Raw genomic sequence first — 19,037 nt, forward strand, 5'->3', positions numbered from 1 at the left:
GGATTGCTGGCCAGAGGACCTTGACCTGGACATTCCTGTATACTTCACTCCCAAGATGGTAGCAAAGGGCACATTCTGGGTAACGGCTCGCCTTTGGTGCCAGAATGAGAGCTGAGACATTGGAACGCTGCCCAAGCTGGGTAAGTTTGGGGCCGGGGTGAATCGGTTCTGCATGTGAGAGATGATGTGAATTGTTAGAGGCAGTGGCATAGGCATGTGCCAAGATCTTTCTGGAGATTTCAGTGCCAGTCCCTCAGGCTATGTGTAAGTCTCTAGGAATGTTGAAAAGGTGTTGCATACATTCATGAAAGGGATGCCATATCTGGCATGTCAGTACCTTCTCCACACTCAATTGGGAGTGATGTTAGATCGTACGTGGGGCAGTGGGTGCATTCCAAAAGTGGGGGTCCTCTCAGACACACTTGTGCACCATACCAAGATTACTTACCTTTTCTTAGTTCCATTCATCCAAAGCTTTTCCATCCCAATTGTGCCTATGCAATCCCTTCCTTGTAACGACATAGCTTGGAGTGTAGTGGAGTCTCCCTCCTTGGAGGTCTTCAAATGGAGGCTGGATGGCCATCTGTCGGGGATACTTTGATTTGTATTTCCTGCATGGCAGGGGGTTGGACTGGATGGCCCTTGCGGTCTCTTCCAACTCTATGATTCTGTGATTCTATGATTCTATCACTTTCCTGTTCTGGAGCAGTGTATCCCTGCACATCAGATTTGTAGGGAAAAACAATAGGAGGAGCACAATGGCCCTCAAGCTTTGCTTAGTAAACCTCCCAAAGGCATCACCTGGAAATAATCTTAGGTCAACTTTTTGGTATTAGCCTATGCAACAACTCTATAGATACCATATCCCTAGATTTCAGCATAATATTTTACTTGTTTTCTCAGTCTTTCCCACCCTTGCTTTTGAGATTCTGCTACACATTAAAGTCACGTGTCCCTTTCTGCAGAGCATGGGTGGGGGACATTTTGATCTCCAGATGTTTTGGACTACAAATCCCTTGACCTTTTACCTTTAGCCATTGCAGTTGGAGGTGATGGGAGTTGTAGATCAAACACCTGGAGGTCCAAAGTTCCTGACCCCTACTCTACAGATGAAGTTTCATGATGTTAGCATGCTCTGGCCTCCTAGCTTATTTTCTTCCAGATCCTTTGCTTTCCTTCTCTTCTGTTATTGCTGGCTTCTGTATTACAGACTGCTACAGAGGGCAATTTCTGTTTAACAAATTGGACTGTCATTCAAAAAGATGATAAGGACTAAGGTTGCATTTCCAAGAGCAAAGACAACAGAAAATTTGTGCAGGTCTTTAGAAGTTTTGCCAGGAGTCTTTGCTTTGGTTGGGAACATAAAACATTTTTACTCCCTGTCATAGGTAATGCATATACAGATTTTATTTATTATTTAATTTAAAATGCATATGTACTGCTCTCCATTAACAAAATCCTAGGGCAGTATACAGCCTTACTTGAATAACACTTAAATTAAAAGGCAAGTACAAACATCCACAATAAAAATGAATATCTCACTGATCTAGATATTAAAATCAGCAAATGTTTGATTAAACAAATAAAAACTTAACAGGTGCTAAAACAACATCAGGACTGGTACATATCTTACTGAATTCCAAAGGTAAGATGTTACAACATAGAAGGCCCTTGCCCTGGTGGCCACCAAATCTGCATGTCCAGTTAACCTATACATTACAGTGAACAGGCAGGTTTATAGCAGAGAAAATGTCCCTTCCAAGAATCAGGTTCCAGGGTTGCAAAGGATCTCATATATTAATAGCCTTTTCTCAAACCTGGCCTGGTAGCAACTGCAGTCCTTTCAGCAAGCCTATAAGATGCACTTGTTAAACCATCCCACTCAGCAACTTAACTGCTGAGTGCTGCATTTCCTGCAGTTACTGAACCATTCTCAGAGTTCTGCTGAACCACACTGCAAAAGGAAGGGGAACAAGGGCAAATTGATAATTTCATGGTGGTTGAGATACTTTCTTATCTGGAGCTCACCATGTGTGAATTCTCCACGTTTAGGTAACGTACATTCTGAAGCAGTGTGTGCTGACTCAGAAGTCAGTTCTACTGTGTCCAACGGGGCCTGTTCTTTATTAACTGAGCCGAGAACTGCAGCTAATTTGAGACTGCAAATTAGCTGCATTTGTAAATTAATCAGCTACATTTTTGCAGACCAGTCCTATGATTGTTCAGCTGGATTTTGGTTAGAGTGTTGAACTGTAATTTGGGCAACCCAGGTTCTAGTCCACATTGAGTGATGGAACTCATTTACAGGGATCCCTGGAGTCAGTAATTCTTTCATGACCTAATCTACTTTATTAGGTTAAAGTGGAAGAAGGACAGCCATGTACACTATCTAGAACTCACTGGAGAAGAGGTAGGGTAGAAAAGTAATTAATCTTTCAAAAAATATCAATCATTGCCAAATAAGTGTGTTTAGAAAACTAAATTGAAAAGAGCAGGTCTTACTTTCAAGCAAAAAGGCATAAGATCACACTGCCTCTTGATACATCAGTGGAGCCATTCATAACTGGTAGAGTTGACAGACAGGGATTCAGCTGTTTATATTGTGTGGGTCAGAGTTCGATTCTGGGTGACCTTGGGCAAGTCACATGCTGTTCTCTGGGGAAGGCAGTGGCAAACCTACTCTGAACAAATCTTGCCAAGAAAACCCCATGATAGATTCGCCTTAGGGTCACCATAAATGGGAAACTATTTGAATGGACACAACACACACATTTTGACACGTGGTGCTGTGGTTTGAGCATTGGACTACAACTTTGGAGATCAGGGTTCAATTCCCTGCTCAGCCATGGAAAATTACTGGGTAATCTTGGGTGAATCACATACTCTCAGTCCCAGAAAACCCTGTGATCGGGTCAGCATAAGTCATAAATGACTTGAAGACACACGTTTTGCCACTTATGTATTACTAAAACAAGAAAATATTAAAAATTACTTTCCTTCTCATAAGAAGTGTTAGCTTTCCTGCATTTAATTACAAGTTATGTTAGGATTAACTTCAACACCTCAAAAGGCCAATTATGTGGGGTGTTGGTAAAATGCTAATTTTTCTTACACTGATTAACTGAATGATTAAAAAGCAGGTGATTAATTAGATATAGTTCTTTAATTAGCTGGGAGCCCAACTTAATTATGGCTTTAAAAGTTTGTCTGGATATACCTACTGAACTGTTTATTTCTTCTGGCCAACGAATGTACTTTGTGTTCAAATTGCAGACTCGGGATTCCACCCTGAGGGAATAAGAAGAAGATACTCATGGAGCTGCAGAGACATTCCAAGTCTGTCGGAGATCTACATAGAACACCGGAAACTGTGGGACGCCCCTGTCTGCAAGAACCTGCTAGCGATGTGGGGCAGCCCATCAAGTTGGAGATAGGAGATGAGGGAGAGGATGCCCAAATGTTGCCTCCTAAACTCTCTCGCCCACCAGTTCCTTCTCCTGGAAGTGCCCTCATTCAGGGTTTGAATGGGCTGCCAGGAGCAGGCAAGAGAGCCCACATTTCTGGAGGGTCGGTGGGGGTGGAACAAGGAGAATCCTCTCGACTGGGGCGCTACTTGTTGATTGACAGTCAAGGGCTTCCCTACACTGTGCTGGTGGAAGAGGGGGTGGGAGCGGCAGGAGGCAATGAAGGAGGGAGTGGGAGCTCCTTGCGGAAGGTGTACAGCTGCCCTGTGTGCTCGCGGACATTTGAATACCTGTCTTATCTGCAGCGACACAGCATCACTCACTCGGAAAGTAAGCCCCACGTCTGTCGGGCATGTGGCAAAGCCTTCAAGCGCACGTCCCACCTGGAGCGCCACAAGTATACCCATTCGGGCCGGAAGCCCCACCAGTGCCCTATCTGCCAACGCAGCTTCCGGGATTCTGGGGAGCTCTCGCATCACCAGCGGGTCCACACAGGCGAGAGGCCTTACCAGTGTGAGGCATGCCACATGCGCTTTGGCGAACGCAACACCCTCCAGAGGCACATTCGCCGGAAGCACCGCCTGCAGCTGCTTCCCACAGCATAGAGACTGATCTTTTGGGGGACATAACTTGTGCTACAAAAAACTGGTGTAAAAACCTACCCAGGCCATAAAAATCTGCCGTCCAGGCCCTGCTAGCATCCATGCATGCTGCGGTAATCCTAGCCTTCATGTTTCTGCCCGCCACTAATGAATCTGATACTCCCACATCTCTCAGACCAGTGATTGGCAGGTTCCATGAAAAACAAAATGTGGAATGGAGAAACTCACACCCAGCTATACCACAAAATATCTGCCATGCAAGGGCCAGCTTGCTATGTCCTAACATGGACACCTCTTGTCTTCTCATGCCAAGTTGAACCTGGCATGAAGACTGGTTTACCACCCTTTTATAGAAATGCTTAGTCTATCCTGCCTGCCTATGCTCCCCATTGCCTGGTAGGAAGATCTGTTCCCTCCTGCTTTGTCCCCTGTTATCACTACCCCTGAAGGCCACACAGATCTAGCATGAATACATTGGCCTGTCATTTCCCATCTCTACAACAGAGAGCAGAGCCTACTAGCATCTAACTTTGCCACAATATACTGGGGGAAACCTCTTGTTCGTTTCATGATGATTGGTAGGGAGAATCCAACAGACCTTGCCTAGACCCAGCATGTATGGCATGGACATAGTCCTCCACTGCCTGTTATTAATAACCCTCTTTCTCATTGGTAGACCTAGCTTTGATATCTATCTAGAAGCTTCCATTTCTTTCATATACACACCGACCCACAAACACAGCATGGGGGACATTGGCTTGATAGAAAACTTGAGTGTACCCATTGTAGAAAAATGTGCTCTATGGATTATGTTGCAGTTGATTCGGAGGCAAAGGGTTATTAGATTGGGGGGGGGGGGGAGGATGACTCTCTTTATTTTGGCATAGTATTTTATTTAAAATTCCCAACTGGATTTGGCAGATATTGATCCATCATTTTCCGTGTGCTGCAGTTATCTTAGTTGGTAGCACTGAGTATGCTAGCCTGATACAGAATGGGACCTCCAACTTTAAATCCACTGATCCCACCTCAGCAATAGTTTGTGCCTAAATTATTGTCTCTGTAAAATAAACAACGTGACAGCCTTTTGCAAAAGTGGTAATATAAAGGCTACATAAAATATATTGGCCGAAATATATGATGGGGTGGGATGTACTGTCCTCCTCACTCCAGTGTTCATGGTCTGTAATTCATGGCATTCCACACAATTGGTTATGCTGGTTATAGCTGATTTGTATCTGTGGTTTAGCACCTTTTCCTGATTAAAAAACATAAATTATTGGGTGAAGAGTGGGGGCACTTAAAAGATGGGATAGGGATATTTCTCAGCTCTTAGATCTTAACTGTCTTAATTTGAAATCATTTACTTTTCCAGTGAAAAAATTGTGATTCTACATTCCTTCAGAAAGATGCTGCTGCTACCTCTGACGCTACTCCAGTCTCCAAACAAGATCTGTACCTAGGTGCATCTGTCCTATTATCAGGTCTTGTTTATTCAGACAGCTTTCCAAGTAATTGTTGGCCATCATCTGTGTGCTTGTGAGAGAACAAAGGGGAATAGGTAGGAGGAGTATTAAAACCTCAGCTCTATTGCAAACCAAACCAAACCACCCTCAAATACTTTTGCCTTCATCCCTCCCTTTTAGCTATGGGAGTAAAATAGATGATGGGACAATGTGGTTTCCTACAATATTGAACAAGCATCAGATGTCTCTGTTTACAGCTTGGAAATAATGGGTTGGATGAAGGAAAAGAAGCAGGAGAAACTGATATACAGTACAGGCATGTGTTCCAAGGGGCCAGATAGACTGGTACCCAAAGCTTGCTAGGGAGATCCCAGGATCATGTTTCCTCTACTTCATATTTAGTGCGGACGCTGATCTATGTGAATCTTTTTTCTTTTTTAAACTAAAAACCATTCTCTGGAGATTTGGTTCATCTTTGTGTACTACACAAATAAAGTGATGCTGTGTTACTGCCATCTTGTAGATCTCTTGACAGGATGGAGAGCCATTAATTCAGAGTGAGTTCTTTGCACTGAGAACAGTCTTTTGAGTACCTAAAATATGCAGCATGGGTATACCCTTCCAACATTTCACAGATTAAAACTGGGACACGTAGGACCAAGCAACATCAGAGTGTTGTCAAAATGGCAAACAATACTGAGGAAAAACACACAAACTAGGAGAGGCTGCAGCAGTTTGCTTCTGCCTGAGCCTATTTAAGAAGAGCAAGATTTTATTCCATCCCCTCCTTTCCCCCTCCTGAGTTAACTGAGTGCAAACCACTTTTGCACTTTGAACTCAGTTTGCAGCAACTGAAGTAAGCTGATAACAAAGGGGAATGTGATAGGAGGAGAGAGAAAGTTTTAAAAGCAGCTGAAAATGGGATGGCAAAGGATTAAGTGGTCCCCTCCCTGACAAATCTGGACAGTTGGAGGGTGCAAGGACTTTACAGTAGATATTGGATGTCAGTTGATTGCTTTGATTATTGGGAGGAAAAAGGAAAAAAGAGTTGAAGCTCAGTGATAAAAGGTCACAGTTTTAATTCTGTATGTCCCAGATTAAGTCTGCGAAACACTCCTACCTGAAACTATGGAGACAGAGCCAATGAGTGTTGATAATATACAGTGGTATGAATCAATGGTATGGCCTGGTATAATGTAGCTTCCTACAGAAAGGCGTCATTGAAGGAAAAAGTTAAGGACATCAATTAAATTACTTTTATGCACCAGAATAATCCAGACAGATATATACAGTATCAGATTATTTAACAATCAAAACATGCACATTAGCAATGTATGTGTATTGCATTAATTTTGCATCAGCACTATCAGTCACATGCCCTTTGCTGAACCCTAACATACAGATTTTTAGGGGGGGGGGGGAAATAATAATGTATTTTTATTTTTTTAACATGGGGTAGAACAATCCACAAGGTTGTAGCTGTACATCAACACAAGTGGAGCATTTAGGAAGGTTATGCAGATCATAGATCTGACCATGGTTCCCTACGCCCCAAGATCTGCTTATACATTTGTAAACAACTGTTCAACCCTGAGGTCCAGAAACATCTGGAGATGAGTTGAGATGAATGCTGACAGTTTTGGAATTGCTAGATTCTGCCTCTTGAAAAACTGCATACATTGTTGAGTCAAAAACTGCATACAGCTGTTGAGTCAAAAGACACCATGCTTCTCTATTTCAGAGAGACAAATGATTACAGATGCGACTGTGGGATAGGCAACCTGTTGCCTTTGAGATGCTTTGAACTACAACTCCCTTGAATCCTAGCCAGTATTGCCAATAGATGGGCTTTATGTAATCTAAAGCATTTTAATCTAATGGGTTAAATGTTAATGGATTTATGACCTTGCTCTAGCAGGTGGGAGGGGGTCTTTTGGTATATACACAGATGAAATTCTGGCATATATATTGGTGCTTGAGGACATGTTGTACCTGCTGCATAACGCATGGAACTGTTCTTGAGTGGCCTCATGAATTTCATCTTGGTAATTCCTCTGCAAGATGACTAAAGGCAGGACCTCTGAACCTAGGATCTGCTTTCCTTTTGATTACTAACCAAGTCACTCTGTGCATCCGGTGATGACAGGGAACATTTTCCAGGAACATAAAATGAGAGCCCTAGTTCCTTATTTTACCTGTGAAGTTTGGGTTGTTACTCTCTCTTGTGGAAGAGAGTAATTTTGATCAAGTTGTGCTTATTCTTTTAAATTTTTTTTGGGGGGGGGGTATTTTTATTGAAACTGATAATTTTACTGTTACTACATATATTTCTCATTATTTAATTTTTACAGAATAAAACTTAAAATTTGACGACAGCCTATGAACCTTGGAAAATGAGTATTCAAACCAAGGCGAGTGGATGGCATTGTACAGCTCTCCCGCACCACTCTTTTTAAGCATTTAATTGCAGAGAAAATTCAAAAGACCTGTTTTTGCCTCTTTTCATTGTTTTCTCCATATTGATAAAATGGGAAATTGGTGGCTGCAATCCTAACCACGCTGAGCATGGAAGAAGCTTTATTGAGCACATTTGGGACACAGCTGAATAAAGGTACCTACAATCACCCTGATTTTATTCAGTTTGAGGATCAGTCAAGGGGAGGAAATAAATCCTCCCCTCTCACTTGGTAAACAACAACAATAATAAAAGGAGAAAGAACAGAGTGTTTGATTTAACTAGTGTCTTACTTTTTAAAAAATCCCTTTCTGTTTGCCAAGGAGCTCTGGGTTCTCTCCATTTTCTCTTCAGAAAAACCCTGCGAGGTAGGATAAGTTAGGAAAGATTAATTGGTGTAGGGACATCAACTGAGGTTCATTGCTGTGGGTTTCAGTGCCACAGTGAGTAACTTTTCAAGCACATTCATATGTAACATGATTTAATTACTTAAAATAAATAACTTTCCAAGCCCTGCCTTTTTTTAAAGGATATTGTCTCCATTGCTGTCATTATTCTGACAGGTGCAAAATTGGAATCTTTATTCTGTATGTTAATAGAATGAGAACTACTCAGTGCATAAAAATGTTGTTGTTGCAGTTTTTCTCCCTTATAGGTTGTTTTCCATTCTTCAGCAAAATACCCCTATTTAGCATCTACAGTGGGCCCTTGGTATCCACTGGGGTTTGTTTCCAGGACCCGCCATGGATAACAAAATCTGTGGATGCTCAAGTCCCATTAGATACTCTGGCATAGTAAAATGGTGTCCATTATATAAAATGGTAAAATCAAGGTTTGCTTTTTGGAATTTATATTTTTAAAAATATCTTTAAGCCATGGATGCTTAAATCCATGGATAAGACATCCTGGATATGGAGTGCTGACTGTATAGCCACTTCCTCAGCTACTTAGGCACAATAGCCATCAACTTTAGATGCTGGCACTGTTAGAACCAGCAGTTTGAACATTAGACTATGGCTCTGGAGAGCAGTGTATGAATCCCCACTTGGCTATGAAAACCCACTGGGTGAGTCACACACTCTCAGCTTCAGAACAAGCCAAGGGCAAGCCCCCTCTGAAAGGAAACCTTGTAAGAATTTTGTCTTAGGCTTGTTGTAAGTCAGAAACAACTTGAAAGCACACAACGCACACACAATGTGCAGCAAAGATGGAAATGACATCCTTAAAAAGAACACTTCATTCAAGGACAAAATAATAATAATTATTATTAATATTATTATTATTACTTTTTAGTTCTTTACTGCCTCTCCTCAAGGCAGGGTACAACATGCTAAAAAACAAAACACAATTCAACAAGAAAAGACATAAAACCAACAGTTACAGTACAATACTATAAAGCCATTAAAATACACTCAGATGAGATGAGATGAGATGAGATGAGATGAGATGAGATAGATAGATAGATAGATAGATAGATAGATAGATAGATAGATAGATAGATAGATAGATAGATGTGAGACATATACAGGTCTAGATAGATAAATAGATGAGATAGATGCAGGTCTAGAAAGATACATAGATGAGTGATACATACTGTTCTAGATAGATAATAGATAGATACAGGTCCAGATAGATAGGTAAATAGATGAGATAGATACAAGTCTAGATAGATAGATGAGACAAGTTAGGGATACTGATGCAAGTACCATTTTAAAAAATCAAACCAGCCTTCCCTTTAGCTCTTTTTTGAACTGCAGAAAGCATTCTTTTGATCTCATTTATCCTGATGGATTGCTCCACTAAAAACCATTTCAACTCAATTAAATCACAGCATCCTCCTCTCTGGCATCCAACCCCCCCTTGTTTCTCTTTGACTTTCCCAACTTTCCAGGGCTGGCTGTATCTTTAAACTGGGGGAGGGGGGGTGAAGAGAAAAGTTGTTTAGCTCGCCTTTTTGACGGCAGACAAAAACAGGAGAGAGGCAGCCGCTTCTCGGTTGCCTTTAATGCCCTTTTTGGGATGCACTTAAAGGGGAGGCTGGCATCAGGGAGGAGAATGGAGAGGAGGAGGAGGAGGAGGAGGAAGGGAGTTTGCTCCAACTGCATCGTCTCCCTTTGAAGGAAGTTGGAAAGGAGGAGATCTCGGTGCCGGACTGGATCCAGGAACAGATCCAGGTGGGGATCCACTCGGGATGAGGATCTGGGGAAAGGGAGAAGGGTTGGGTGCAGTGCATTGAACCAGGGGCTCGCATGGCAAGAGTGAGGGACAAGGCAACAAAGAGAGAGAGAAGTGGATCAGGAGCAGCATTGGCTGGACTTGCATTGGGGATCCCAAATAGAAGGAGACCACCCAGCCCTCCCTCTCCAGTGCTTTTTGTTTTGCTCCCAGGCCAGAGCTTTCTCGTTTTGCAAGGCTTGCCTGCCTTCGGGCTATTGTTCTCCCTCTGCTCAGGGTGGCCAGACAGGTCCTCCTTTTCCAGGACCTGGCCTCCATTGCAGCCTTCTGCCCAGGAGGAATGCCCAAAGGTCCTCCCATTTTGAACTGAGAAGCAGGGATTCACATTTATTTGAAGTCCAAAACACACTGCAGCAAGAATCCTTGCCCTGGCTCAGTACTGCTAGGGAATCCTGGGAATTGTATTGTGGCCCCAGGGCTCTCTGGCCAGGAAGGCTCAATGGCTCACAAAGCTACAGTTGCCAGAATTCCCTAGCATTGAGCCAGGGAGGCTCAAGCAATCTCCAGACTGGATTATTTCTGCAATGTGTTTTGGACCTGAGTATATTGGGCTTTTATATTGCAGTGCTCTACATTTTTTCTGGACTGTCCTACATTTTGAGGTCACCCTGTTCCCAGGACATGTCCTCCATTTCAGCCTTCTGTCCAGGAGGGATTCCAAAAGGCTCTCCCATTCAGAGCAGGTTGAAGAAGCATGGATTTACATTTATATGAGTGTTTCTGGCTTTAATGTGGTAGTGTCCTCCATTTTGTCTGGGATGCCCTACATTTTGAGGCGCCTTGTCCTCCTTGGTGGTGAGGAAATCTGGTCACCCTGGATTCTGGGCAAGACAAGCAGATCTTTGTGGGATTGATCTGTGGCATCACTAGGGTTGGTGTCACCGGGTGGAATAATTCATGGTTTCATCCCTACATCCTCCTCCCATCCCGCACCATACAGAAGCCTCTGTCATGTCTTTTTTGTACTCACTCGTATAAATCATAATTCCCTTATATCACTGAATGTCGGGGTAATTGTTGTGACATAAAGCACTGGCACCATTAGAATTAGACCTTCAAACTACCCTATTGTTGCTGTGTGCCTTCATGCCATTTCCGACTCTAAGGTGAACCTATCATGGGGCATTCTTGGCACGTTCTTTCAGAGAGGGTTTGCCATTGCCATCCTCTGAGGTTGAGAGAGTGTGATTTGTCCAAAGCCAACCAATGGGTTTCATGCGCAACCTAAATGTATTTATGTGTGCGTGATTTCGTGTAATGAAAGTGAAAATTTGGTAAGAGGTGAGGTTTTTAAAGAAAATTTTAAAAGAGTTTTGAATTGTTGTTGCTGTATGCCTTCAAGTCACTTCTGACATATGACAACCCTAAGGCTAACTTATCATGGGGTTTTCTTGGTAAGTTTCTTCAGAGGGGATTTGCCATTGCCATCCTTTGAGGCTGAGAGAGTATGACTTGCCCAGGGTCACCCAGTGGGTTTACATGGCCGAGGTGGGATTCAAGCCCTGGTTTCCAGTCATAGGCCAATGCTCAAACCACTACACTATGCTGGAAAAAGTTTTTTTTAAATTAAATTTTAATTTAAAAAACCCCGGGGCCTCTCCTTTCTCCTCCCACTGAGCATTCCCCCCAACTCATACCATCTCTTAAAATCATAGAGTTGGAAGAGACCACAAGGGCCATCCAGTGAATGCAGGTGAACGCCATAGTCCATTGCTACCAAAGGTAAGTGTTCTGGGGAGCAGTGGTGTCATCCCCCCTCCTTAGTGTTTCCCTTGTTGTGTTCTGCATCCCTTGCACCCTCCTAGTGATGCCCCTACATAAATCATTATTCCCTTATATTTCTGAATGTAGTGGCAATAGTTGTGACATAAACAGCTAGCAAAATTAAAATTAGACCTTTCGACTACCATATCAACTGTACGGTCTAAATGTATTTATGTGTACATAGTTTCATGTGGTTGAAGTGAAAATTTGGTAAGGCATGGCGTTTTAAAAGAAAATTGTATAACAATTTTTAATATTAAAAAAATTAAAATGTAAACATTAATTTTAATTTAAAATTAAAACAAAAACAACCCAAGGTCTCTTTTCTTTCTCCTTCCACTGAGCCTTGCCCCACTCACAACGACTTTTCTGCTAAGCTCCAGCGTTTTAAAGGGACACAGGTGAATGCTACAGCCTGTTTCCATCAAAAGGCAGATGTTTTGGGAACAGTGGTGTCACCTGGTGTGGTTCACACACCCTCTAGTGATGCCCCTGGGATTGATAAACTGGGCCAGTTGTTTGGTGGAAGGAAACAGGGTTCAAATCTTTGATGCCCATAGAGGGAAGGGAGGGTCCCCAATGAAGTCAGGGTATGCAGAGTTGGGAGCTGGCTAGGTTATGGGGAGGTGTTTAGGAACTTGCGATGGGAACTGAAGAACCAGTATGCAGAGCTTAGATGGAGTAGACTAAGGGACTGGTGGACCAGTGATCTCTTAGTGGGAGGGGCGGCTCAAAGGTGAGGCCCGATATAAGGCAGAAGAGTGGGTATAGCCTTGCTGGACCATACAGAAAACCCATCTAGACAAGTGGATGCTGTTCACAGGCATCCTGAACCCAATCATGGCACCCTGTACTGATCCAGACTTCTCCTGTACTTTTCAAAGAACAGGAAATTCCTGTTGTTTCAAAAAGTGCCAGAGAAATCCGGATCGGGTAAGGGGCACCTCTGACCCAGGCACAGAGGCGTGCAATAAAACCTGTGGTTAAGAGGTTTCAGCCCATGGGTAGGTCAGGAGGGAAGGATGAAAAAGGGCAGTGCAATAATCTCCTAAATGAGTGAAAGACGTTGTAACATAAGTTTTTGTGGACTTGGTCTACTTCCTTAGATGTCAGGTACCAATTCAAACCAAGCATCTGAGGAAATAAACCCAAGTCTATGAATGCTTATACTGCAACTTCTGTCTCTCACTGAGGCTGCATCCACACTGCAGAAATAATCCAGTTTGACACCATCTTAACTGTCATGATTCCATCTTATGGTATCCTGGGATCTGTAGTTTGTTCTGGCACCAGAGCTCTTGGACAGTGAAAGTGAAATGTCTCATAAAACTACAAATCCCAGAATTCCATAGCATTGAGCCATGTCAGTTAAAGCTAAACATTTGGTGTCAGGCTATGTGGACACGTTCTAAAGATACCAGCCACAGATGTTGGCGAAACATCAGGAATAAACTCTTCTAGAACATGGCCACAAGGCCTGAGAAACCCACAAAAAACTATGGATGCCGGCCGTGAAAGCCTTCACATTTGGTGTCAAATTGGATTATTTCTGCAGTGCAGATAATAATAATAATAATAATAACAATAATAATAATAATAATAATAATATTTATTTATTTATTTATATCCCTCCTCTCTGTGCAACACAATGCAGCCAGACTAACATGGTTATGTATCTGAATTCTACCCCAGGCTTTAGGATGATGGTCCTTAGCTTGTATTTTGTCCTGAGTCACATTTTAATATATAATATACTGCTTCTGTGACTGGAAGCTCAGTTAGTTTGGATTGCCTGGGGAGCAAGTTGGCAAAGTCTAGATGGTAGTAGCTAATATTGATGGCTTTCCAGTTTGGTGGATGTTTCTGACAGGAGTTTTGACCTCCTCAGGGATTTGAATTCTGTGTAAGAATCTAGGAATCTGTCCATGAATGTGGTATGATAATGTGAGACTTTTTTTTATATAGTTTTGCTATTGTGATCCTCTCTATAACAATTTAGGTAGCAATAGCTGCTATAATTATCTCAAGTTTAACCAAGTGTTACTGATTAGAATTGCGAGCCATTAGTAATTCATTTTATATCCAGCAATTAGATATCAGTGGTGTATAGCCAGGTAACATATATATTCTAAGAGTGTTACTTTTTGTAATGGTGCAACTGTGATCCGGTCTGTGGCAATTTCATTCAGATGTTTTGTCAATCTAGTTTGATTTCATCCCTCCACATCCTTCACCACTGGAAACAGTCCCCTAACCCCCAAAGTGTTGTTATTGGCACTAGATAGAACTTTGTTGTTGTGTGCCTTTTCCAACCATTTCTTATGATATCCCTAAGGTGAATCGGAACTACTGGGTCAGAAAAGGCATATACCGGCTTAAAGACATACCTGTTCCACCAAGCATTTGCCTGACTGATCTTAACTGCTGCGTTTCCCTTCTGGTTGTTGTTCTTGACCAACCCTAGCAATTTGGCTAAAGTGATATTGTTCTTGTGTTTTACTGTTGGCCACCTTGGTTGTTTTTGGATGGAAAGGCATGATATAATTCAATAGAAATGCTTTAAAAACAACATGGGTAATTGAATTATGGGAGGGCAAATGACCTAAAATTCACATATCACCCTCTGATTCCATAAGAGTTCAGTGTCTTCCCACTTTGCGTGACAGAGAAGGCTAAATGTCTCACAAAACTGCAGTTCCCAGAATTCCCTAGCATTGAGCCAGGGCAGTTAAAGTGGTGTCAAATTGGATTATTTCTGCAATATGTTTTGGCCCTTAGATGTCAGGTACCAGTTCATCCATGCATCGGAGGAAATAGACCAAGTCTATGAAAATTTATCCTACGATGTCTCTTTCACCGAGACCGCATCCGCACTGCAGAAATAATCCAGTTTGACACCACTTTAACTGTCATGGTTCCATTTTATGGCATCCTGGGATTTGTAGTTTGTTGTGGCACCAGAGCTCTCAGACTCTGAAGGTGGAATCTCGGACTCTTGTAACAAGGAAGTCTACAAAAGCTCATGCTATGAGTTTCTTTTTTTAGTTAGTCTCAAAAGTGCCTTGCAAAACTACTATGTAAGAGAGGTTTGTGGCTTCCTGATTCCCTCTATAACTGGAGCACTGCTTACTGGATTTTGTTCTATTAAATCCACCCTTTCCCCCTCTATTTACATGTTTTTTTTCTGTTTTCTCCAGGGGCAGATACTGCGAGGTCGCACCTTGCTGGTGTGGACCTACTGATGGAGATAGAACTGGTTAAAGTGAAAGAAGAGACAGGGCCAATAATACCTTCCGTCTGCCCCTTTTGCCAGGAGGACTTGCCAACCCTTACTGGACCCAAGGGACAACTTCCACAATGCCAAGGGTGCAAAAGCTTTGTTTTAGAGCCTCGGAGTTGGTTGCTTGGCACCCCAGAGGTCCTGGCCCTCCCCGCAGAGAGGCCCTACAGCTGCTCCTTCTGCCCCAAGCGCTTCAAGAGGGCCTCAGACCGGCGTGACCATGAGCGCGTCCATACAGGTGAAAGGCCGTATGGATGTGGCATTTGTGGCAAACGTTTTACTCAGAGCTCAGTGCTTTCTGGCCACATGCGCATTCACACTGGCGAGCGGCCCTTCTGCTGTGGTGTTTGCTTCAAGTCTTTCAACAATGGCTCTAACTTCCGGAAGCATCAGCGCATCCACGGCCAACTGTTTGGTTACAATAATAAGGGGGATGATGAGAAAGATCGTGACCTCCTTCTTGGGAAGAAGCAGAGCCAGCTGGTGGAAGGACAAAATGGCTGTCAGATGGTCAAAGAAGTGAGGCATAGTGAGAACAAGAGGAAACAAGACCCCAAGGGGAGGCAAGATAGTCATTGCAATAACAGGATAAGCCCAAATAGCAGCTGTGGTAGTGGCTTAAGGCAACCTAATGACAGTGTGGGCCATTTCAAAGGAATAGGACTAAAGCAAGATGATAGTAGCCATCAAATGAGGCAAAATAACTATGAATGTATTGGTTTTAAGAGTCTGAGTCAGACAGGAGATGGCAAAAGGCATGTTAGTTGCCTGGGAGAAAATGGGAACTGTAGCCCTGGCTCAAGAGTGACTGAAAATGGCCACAGCTTCCAACCACTGAGGGGCGTTAGTAGTGAAAATCACACTAAAGTCATGAGGCAAAATAAAGCAGGTGGAAGCCACACTCAAGAAGAACAGAAGCAACCAGCCGAGAGCTACAATGATAAATTACAGCTACATGGCAGCAGTTGGGGAAATGGACTTTTGTTAGTTGATGGCGACAAACAGGGTCAAGAGAGCCAAATCAGGGGCTATTTAGTAAGGAGGCCAAATGGAGGCTACCTCAAAGGACTGAAGCATAGCAGTGGAGAGGGTATTAGTGCAAACCTGAGGCAAAATGGTACACAGGAGAGCCATCTCAGTGGACCGAATCCAAACAGGGAAGTCAGTATCTTGGAGCTGAGGCAAAATGGCAATTGTGGAGATGCTGCCAATGGCCGAAAACCAAAAAAACCTGGTCAATTTGGAGAGCTAACACAAGGTGGTGGCACCAACAAAGAGAAATGGATGGACTTCCAAGTAGGCAGCCCAGGGAAGATTAATGCTGACACACCAAAAGTGTCTTCCTGGACTTGCCCCACTGGGAGCAATGTTTTGGCCTGGGAAGAACCAAATATTAGGATAATGAAAGAAAAGGATGAATTTGAGGAATGTTCTGCCTTAGACATACCTATCACCACATCTCCCTGGCAACCTGACAGCCCCGAACCATATTCCTTGCCATGCAATATTTCTATATCCCCCAGTAACCATTCACACCACCAGTTTAGAAGCACCTTTCAGCATTGGGAAGAAGATGGTTCAGCTCCTAGCTTTCCTTTTCAAGACCCTGAGACCTATGATCAGCACTCCATGTCAGCATTAGATTCCAAACCCTGCATGTGCTTTGCATGCCCCAAGCAGTTTCGTCGGGCCACAGATCTGAAAGAGCATCTTCGGGTGCACACAGGCGAACGGCCTTTTGGTTGCAGTGTCTGTGGCAAGCGGTTCACTCAGAGCTCAGCCCTGGTTACTCACAGGCGACTGCACACTGGAGAGAAACCCTTTGAGTGTGCTGTTTGCTCCAGACGTTTCAATAATTCTTCTAATTTTGCCAAGCATCGCCGGCTTCATGGGCAGGAGGGTACAAGACACAGTAATAAAGCAATAGTGAAAGATCTATGGAGCACCAAGCCACACTGATATTTTCAAAGGAACAAGGCTTCCATTGGGAAATGGAACAGTGCAGCTGGGGGTACTACTGTTACTACTGCTGACAATATCAGTATCCTGACAATATTTCTCATTTTTGAAAACAGTTAGTTGCTAACTCCTATGGTGTGGTTTTGATGTAATGCCAAGCTATGGTTTGGCATTTCATGAGCAAGCCATAGGCTTGTGTGCTCCTTCCTGTAATGCCAGTTGTGAAGGTTACTATAAAGCAGAATCATGTGCTGATAAGGCTCAAGATGATAAATGTACTGCTTCACAAATACTAGTAAGAGCATAGTGAATACTCTCTACAGCTAAATACACTACAGCTGTAATAAAAATTGGTTTTAAAGAGACATTACAGTCCCTCAGCATTTCTTCATTCTTGGCAAATGGGAGATGATTTGAAAAACCATCCCTGGAGACAGCAATCAAACCATTATTTCAAATTATAGTTGGCGAATAAACAAAGGTTTGTCCAAACCATACTTTGCAAAGAACCAGGAAATATAGGAGACATTGGCAACAGGCAGTGAGATGAGGGAATATGTAAACCTCAACCATTTATGTAACACTAAACCATGGCTTGGCATTATGTTCTGAACCGAGTTATGGTTTATGGTAGCTAGGATGTTGCTTTAGAGTTATCGCTGAACCAAATCTCTTTCTTCTGGGTAGGTGTTAGAACTGGACAGAGTCAATAAAGGGAAGACTGCAGCTGTGTGGCTAATGCCTGGTGAGATTTCTGCAGCAGGTGGAGAAGCTGTGCAGACTTTCTAGTAGTCAGTGCCTTGTATAGGTATGTGCCCCCTTCCCATTGCTAGCAGAAGAAAAATATATGAAATGAATTTCATGGGCAAATTTGCTTAATGTCTATAATTTGGGTGGATTGTACTCTAACAGGAATGAGGTTATGTGCCTACTGAACCGAGTAGGAATTAGTTGGTTGGACATGTATAAGATTGTGCTATTGACACCAACTTTTGCCTGTGTTGGCAGACAATTAAGTCTTAACACACACATCCCCAACAAAAAACAGAATACGGATGGTTTGATTCATAGCAACCAATATACATAAGTTTTTAAACATGGCCCCACCCTCAGGACGATAAATTTAACCTGATATTTTAAAAATGTATTTGATGAAAGAAGCAAGTAAAGAAAAAGTGTTAATGTTATGTTAGCAATAGAGCAAGTTAAAAGGAAAGGACTATAGAAAAGAGGCTTCAGAGAATCTTGTAAATATTTGCAGCAAATATCCAGTCAGAAATAAAATGTTTTCAAAATTCACTGTTTACGAGCAAATGATTCTTGACATTGTGTCTTTCAAACCCAAATATATTTTTTAAAAGTTTCATGCCAAATGCTGGTAAATTTTCATATAATCCTAATGGAAAAAATAGGTAGAAGGAGCATGGCATGGGCCATCCAAAACATTTCTTATGCTACTTGCTATTATACTACATGTTTTTGAAAGATGTTTACATTCCAATTTCTCCTTTCCTCATCATGAAATAGAAGCCCTTCAAGATCTCTATGGTCTTTTCTAAGATTGGCCTTTTATGGCCTTTTTGTAATATGCAAAACAAATTGATAGTATTAGCAGAGCTGTGTGTGTTTCACTGGTCTCATTATTCATAACCTACCCAGAATTCCACATCTCTGGTTTCAACCTGCACACTGAACTCCCCCCCCCAGAGTACTTTATCTTCTGTACTTATGGTCTGTAAAGAAAGATCATGCACATTTTTAAAAAGGCAATTCCCTCAAAATTAAGAGATGTTTATAAGGGCTAAAAATGTG

The 19,037-nt window shown here is 42.5% G+C and overlaps 2 protein-coding genes across 2 annotated transcripts; both read left to right on the forward strand.

The window, feature by feature from the left end:
* Positions 1–2: 2 nt before the first annotated feature.
* Positions 3–6,083, forward strand: LOC121934062 (zinc finger protein 581-like). The gene is made up of 2 exons (XM_042474058.1): positions 3–140; positions 3,274–6,083. Exon 2 carries the CDS (start codon positions 3,314–3,316, stop codon positions 4,067–4,069), a length of 756 nt encoding a protein of 251 aa, XP_042329992.1. The 5' UTR covers positions 3–140; positions 3,274–3,313; the 3' UTR covers positions 4,070–6,083.
* A 3,972-nt stretch (positions 6,084–10,055) lies between these two features.
* Positions 10,056–17,488, forward strand: LOC121934059 (oocyte zinc finger protein XlCOF7.1-like). Its single transcript, XM_042474052.1, has 2 exons — positions 10,056–10,161; positions 15,184–17,488. Exon 2 carries the CDS (start codon positions 15,228–15,230, stop codon positions 17,223–17,225), a length of 1,998 nt encoding a protein of 665 aa, XP_042329986.1. The 5' UTR covers positions 10,056–10,161; positions 15,184–15,227; the 3' UTR covers positions 17,226–17,488.
* The last annotated feature ends 1,549 nt before the right edge of the window (positions 17,489–19,037 follow it).

This window comes from Sceloporus undulatus, chromosome 6, assembly GCF_019175285.1.
Source record: "Sceloporus undulatus isolate JIND9_A2432 ecotype Alabama chromosome 6, SceUnd_v1.1, whole genome shotgun sequence".
In the NCBI taxonomy this organism is placed as follows: domain Eukaryota; kingdom Metazoa; phylum Chordata; class Lepidosauria; order Squamata; family Phrynosomatidae; genus Sceloporus; species Sceloporus undulatus.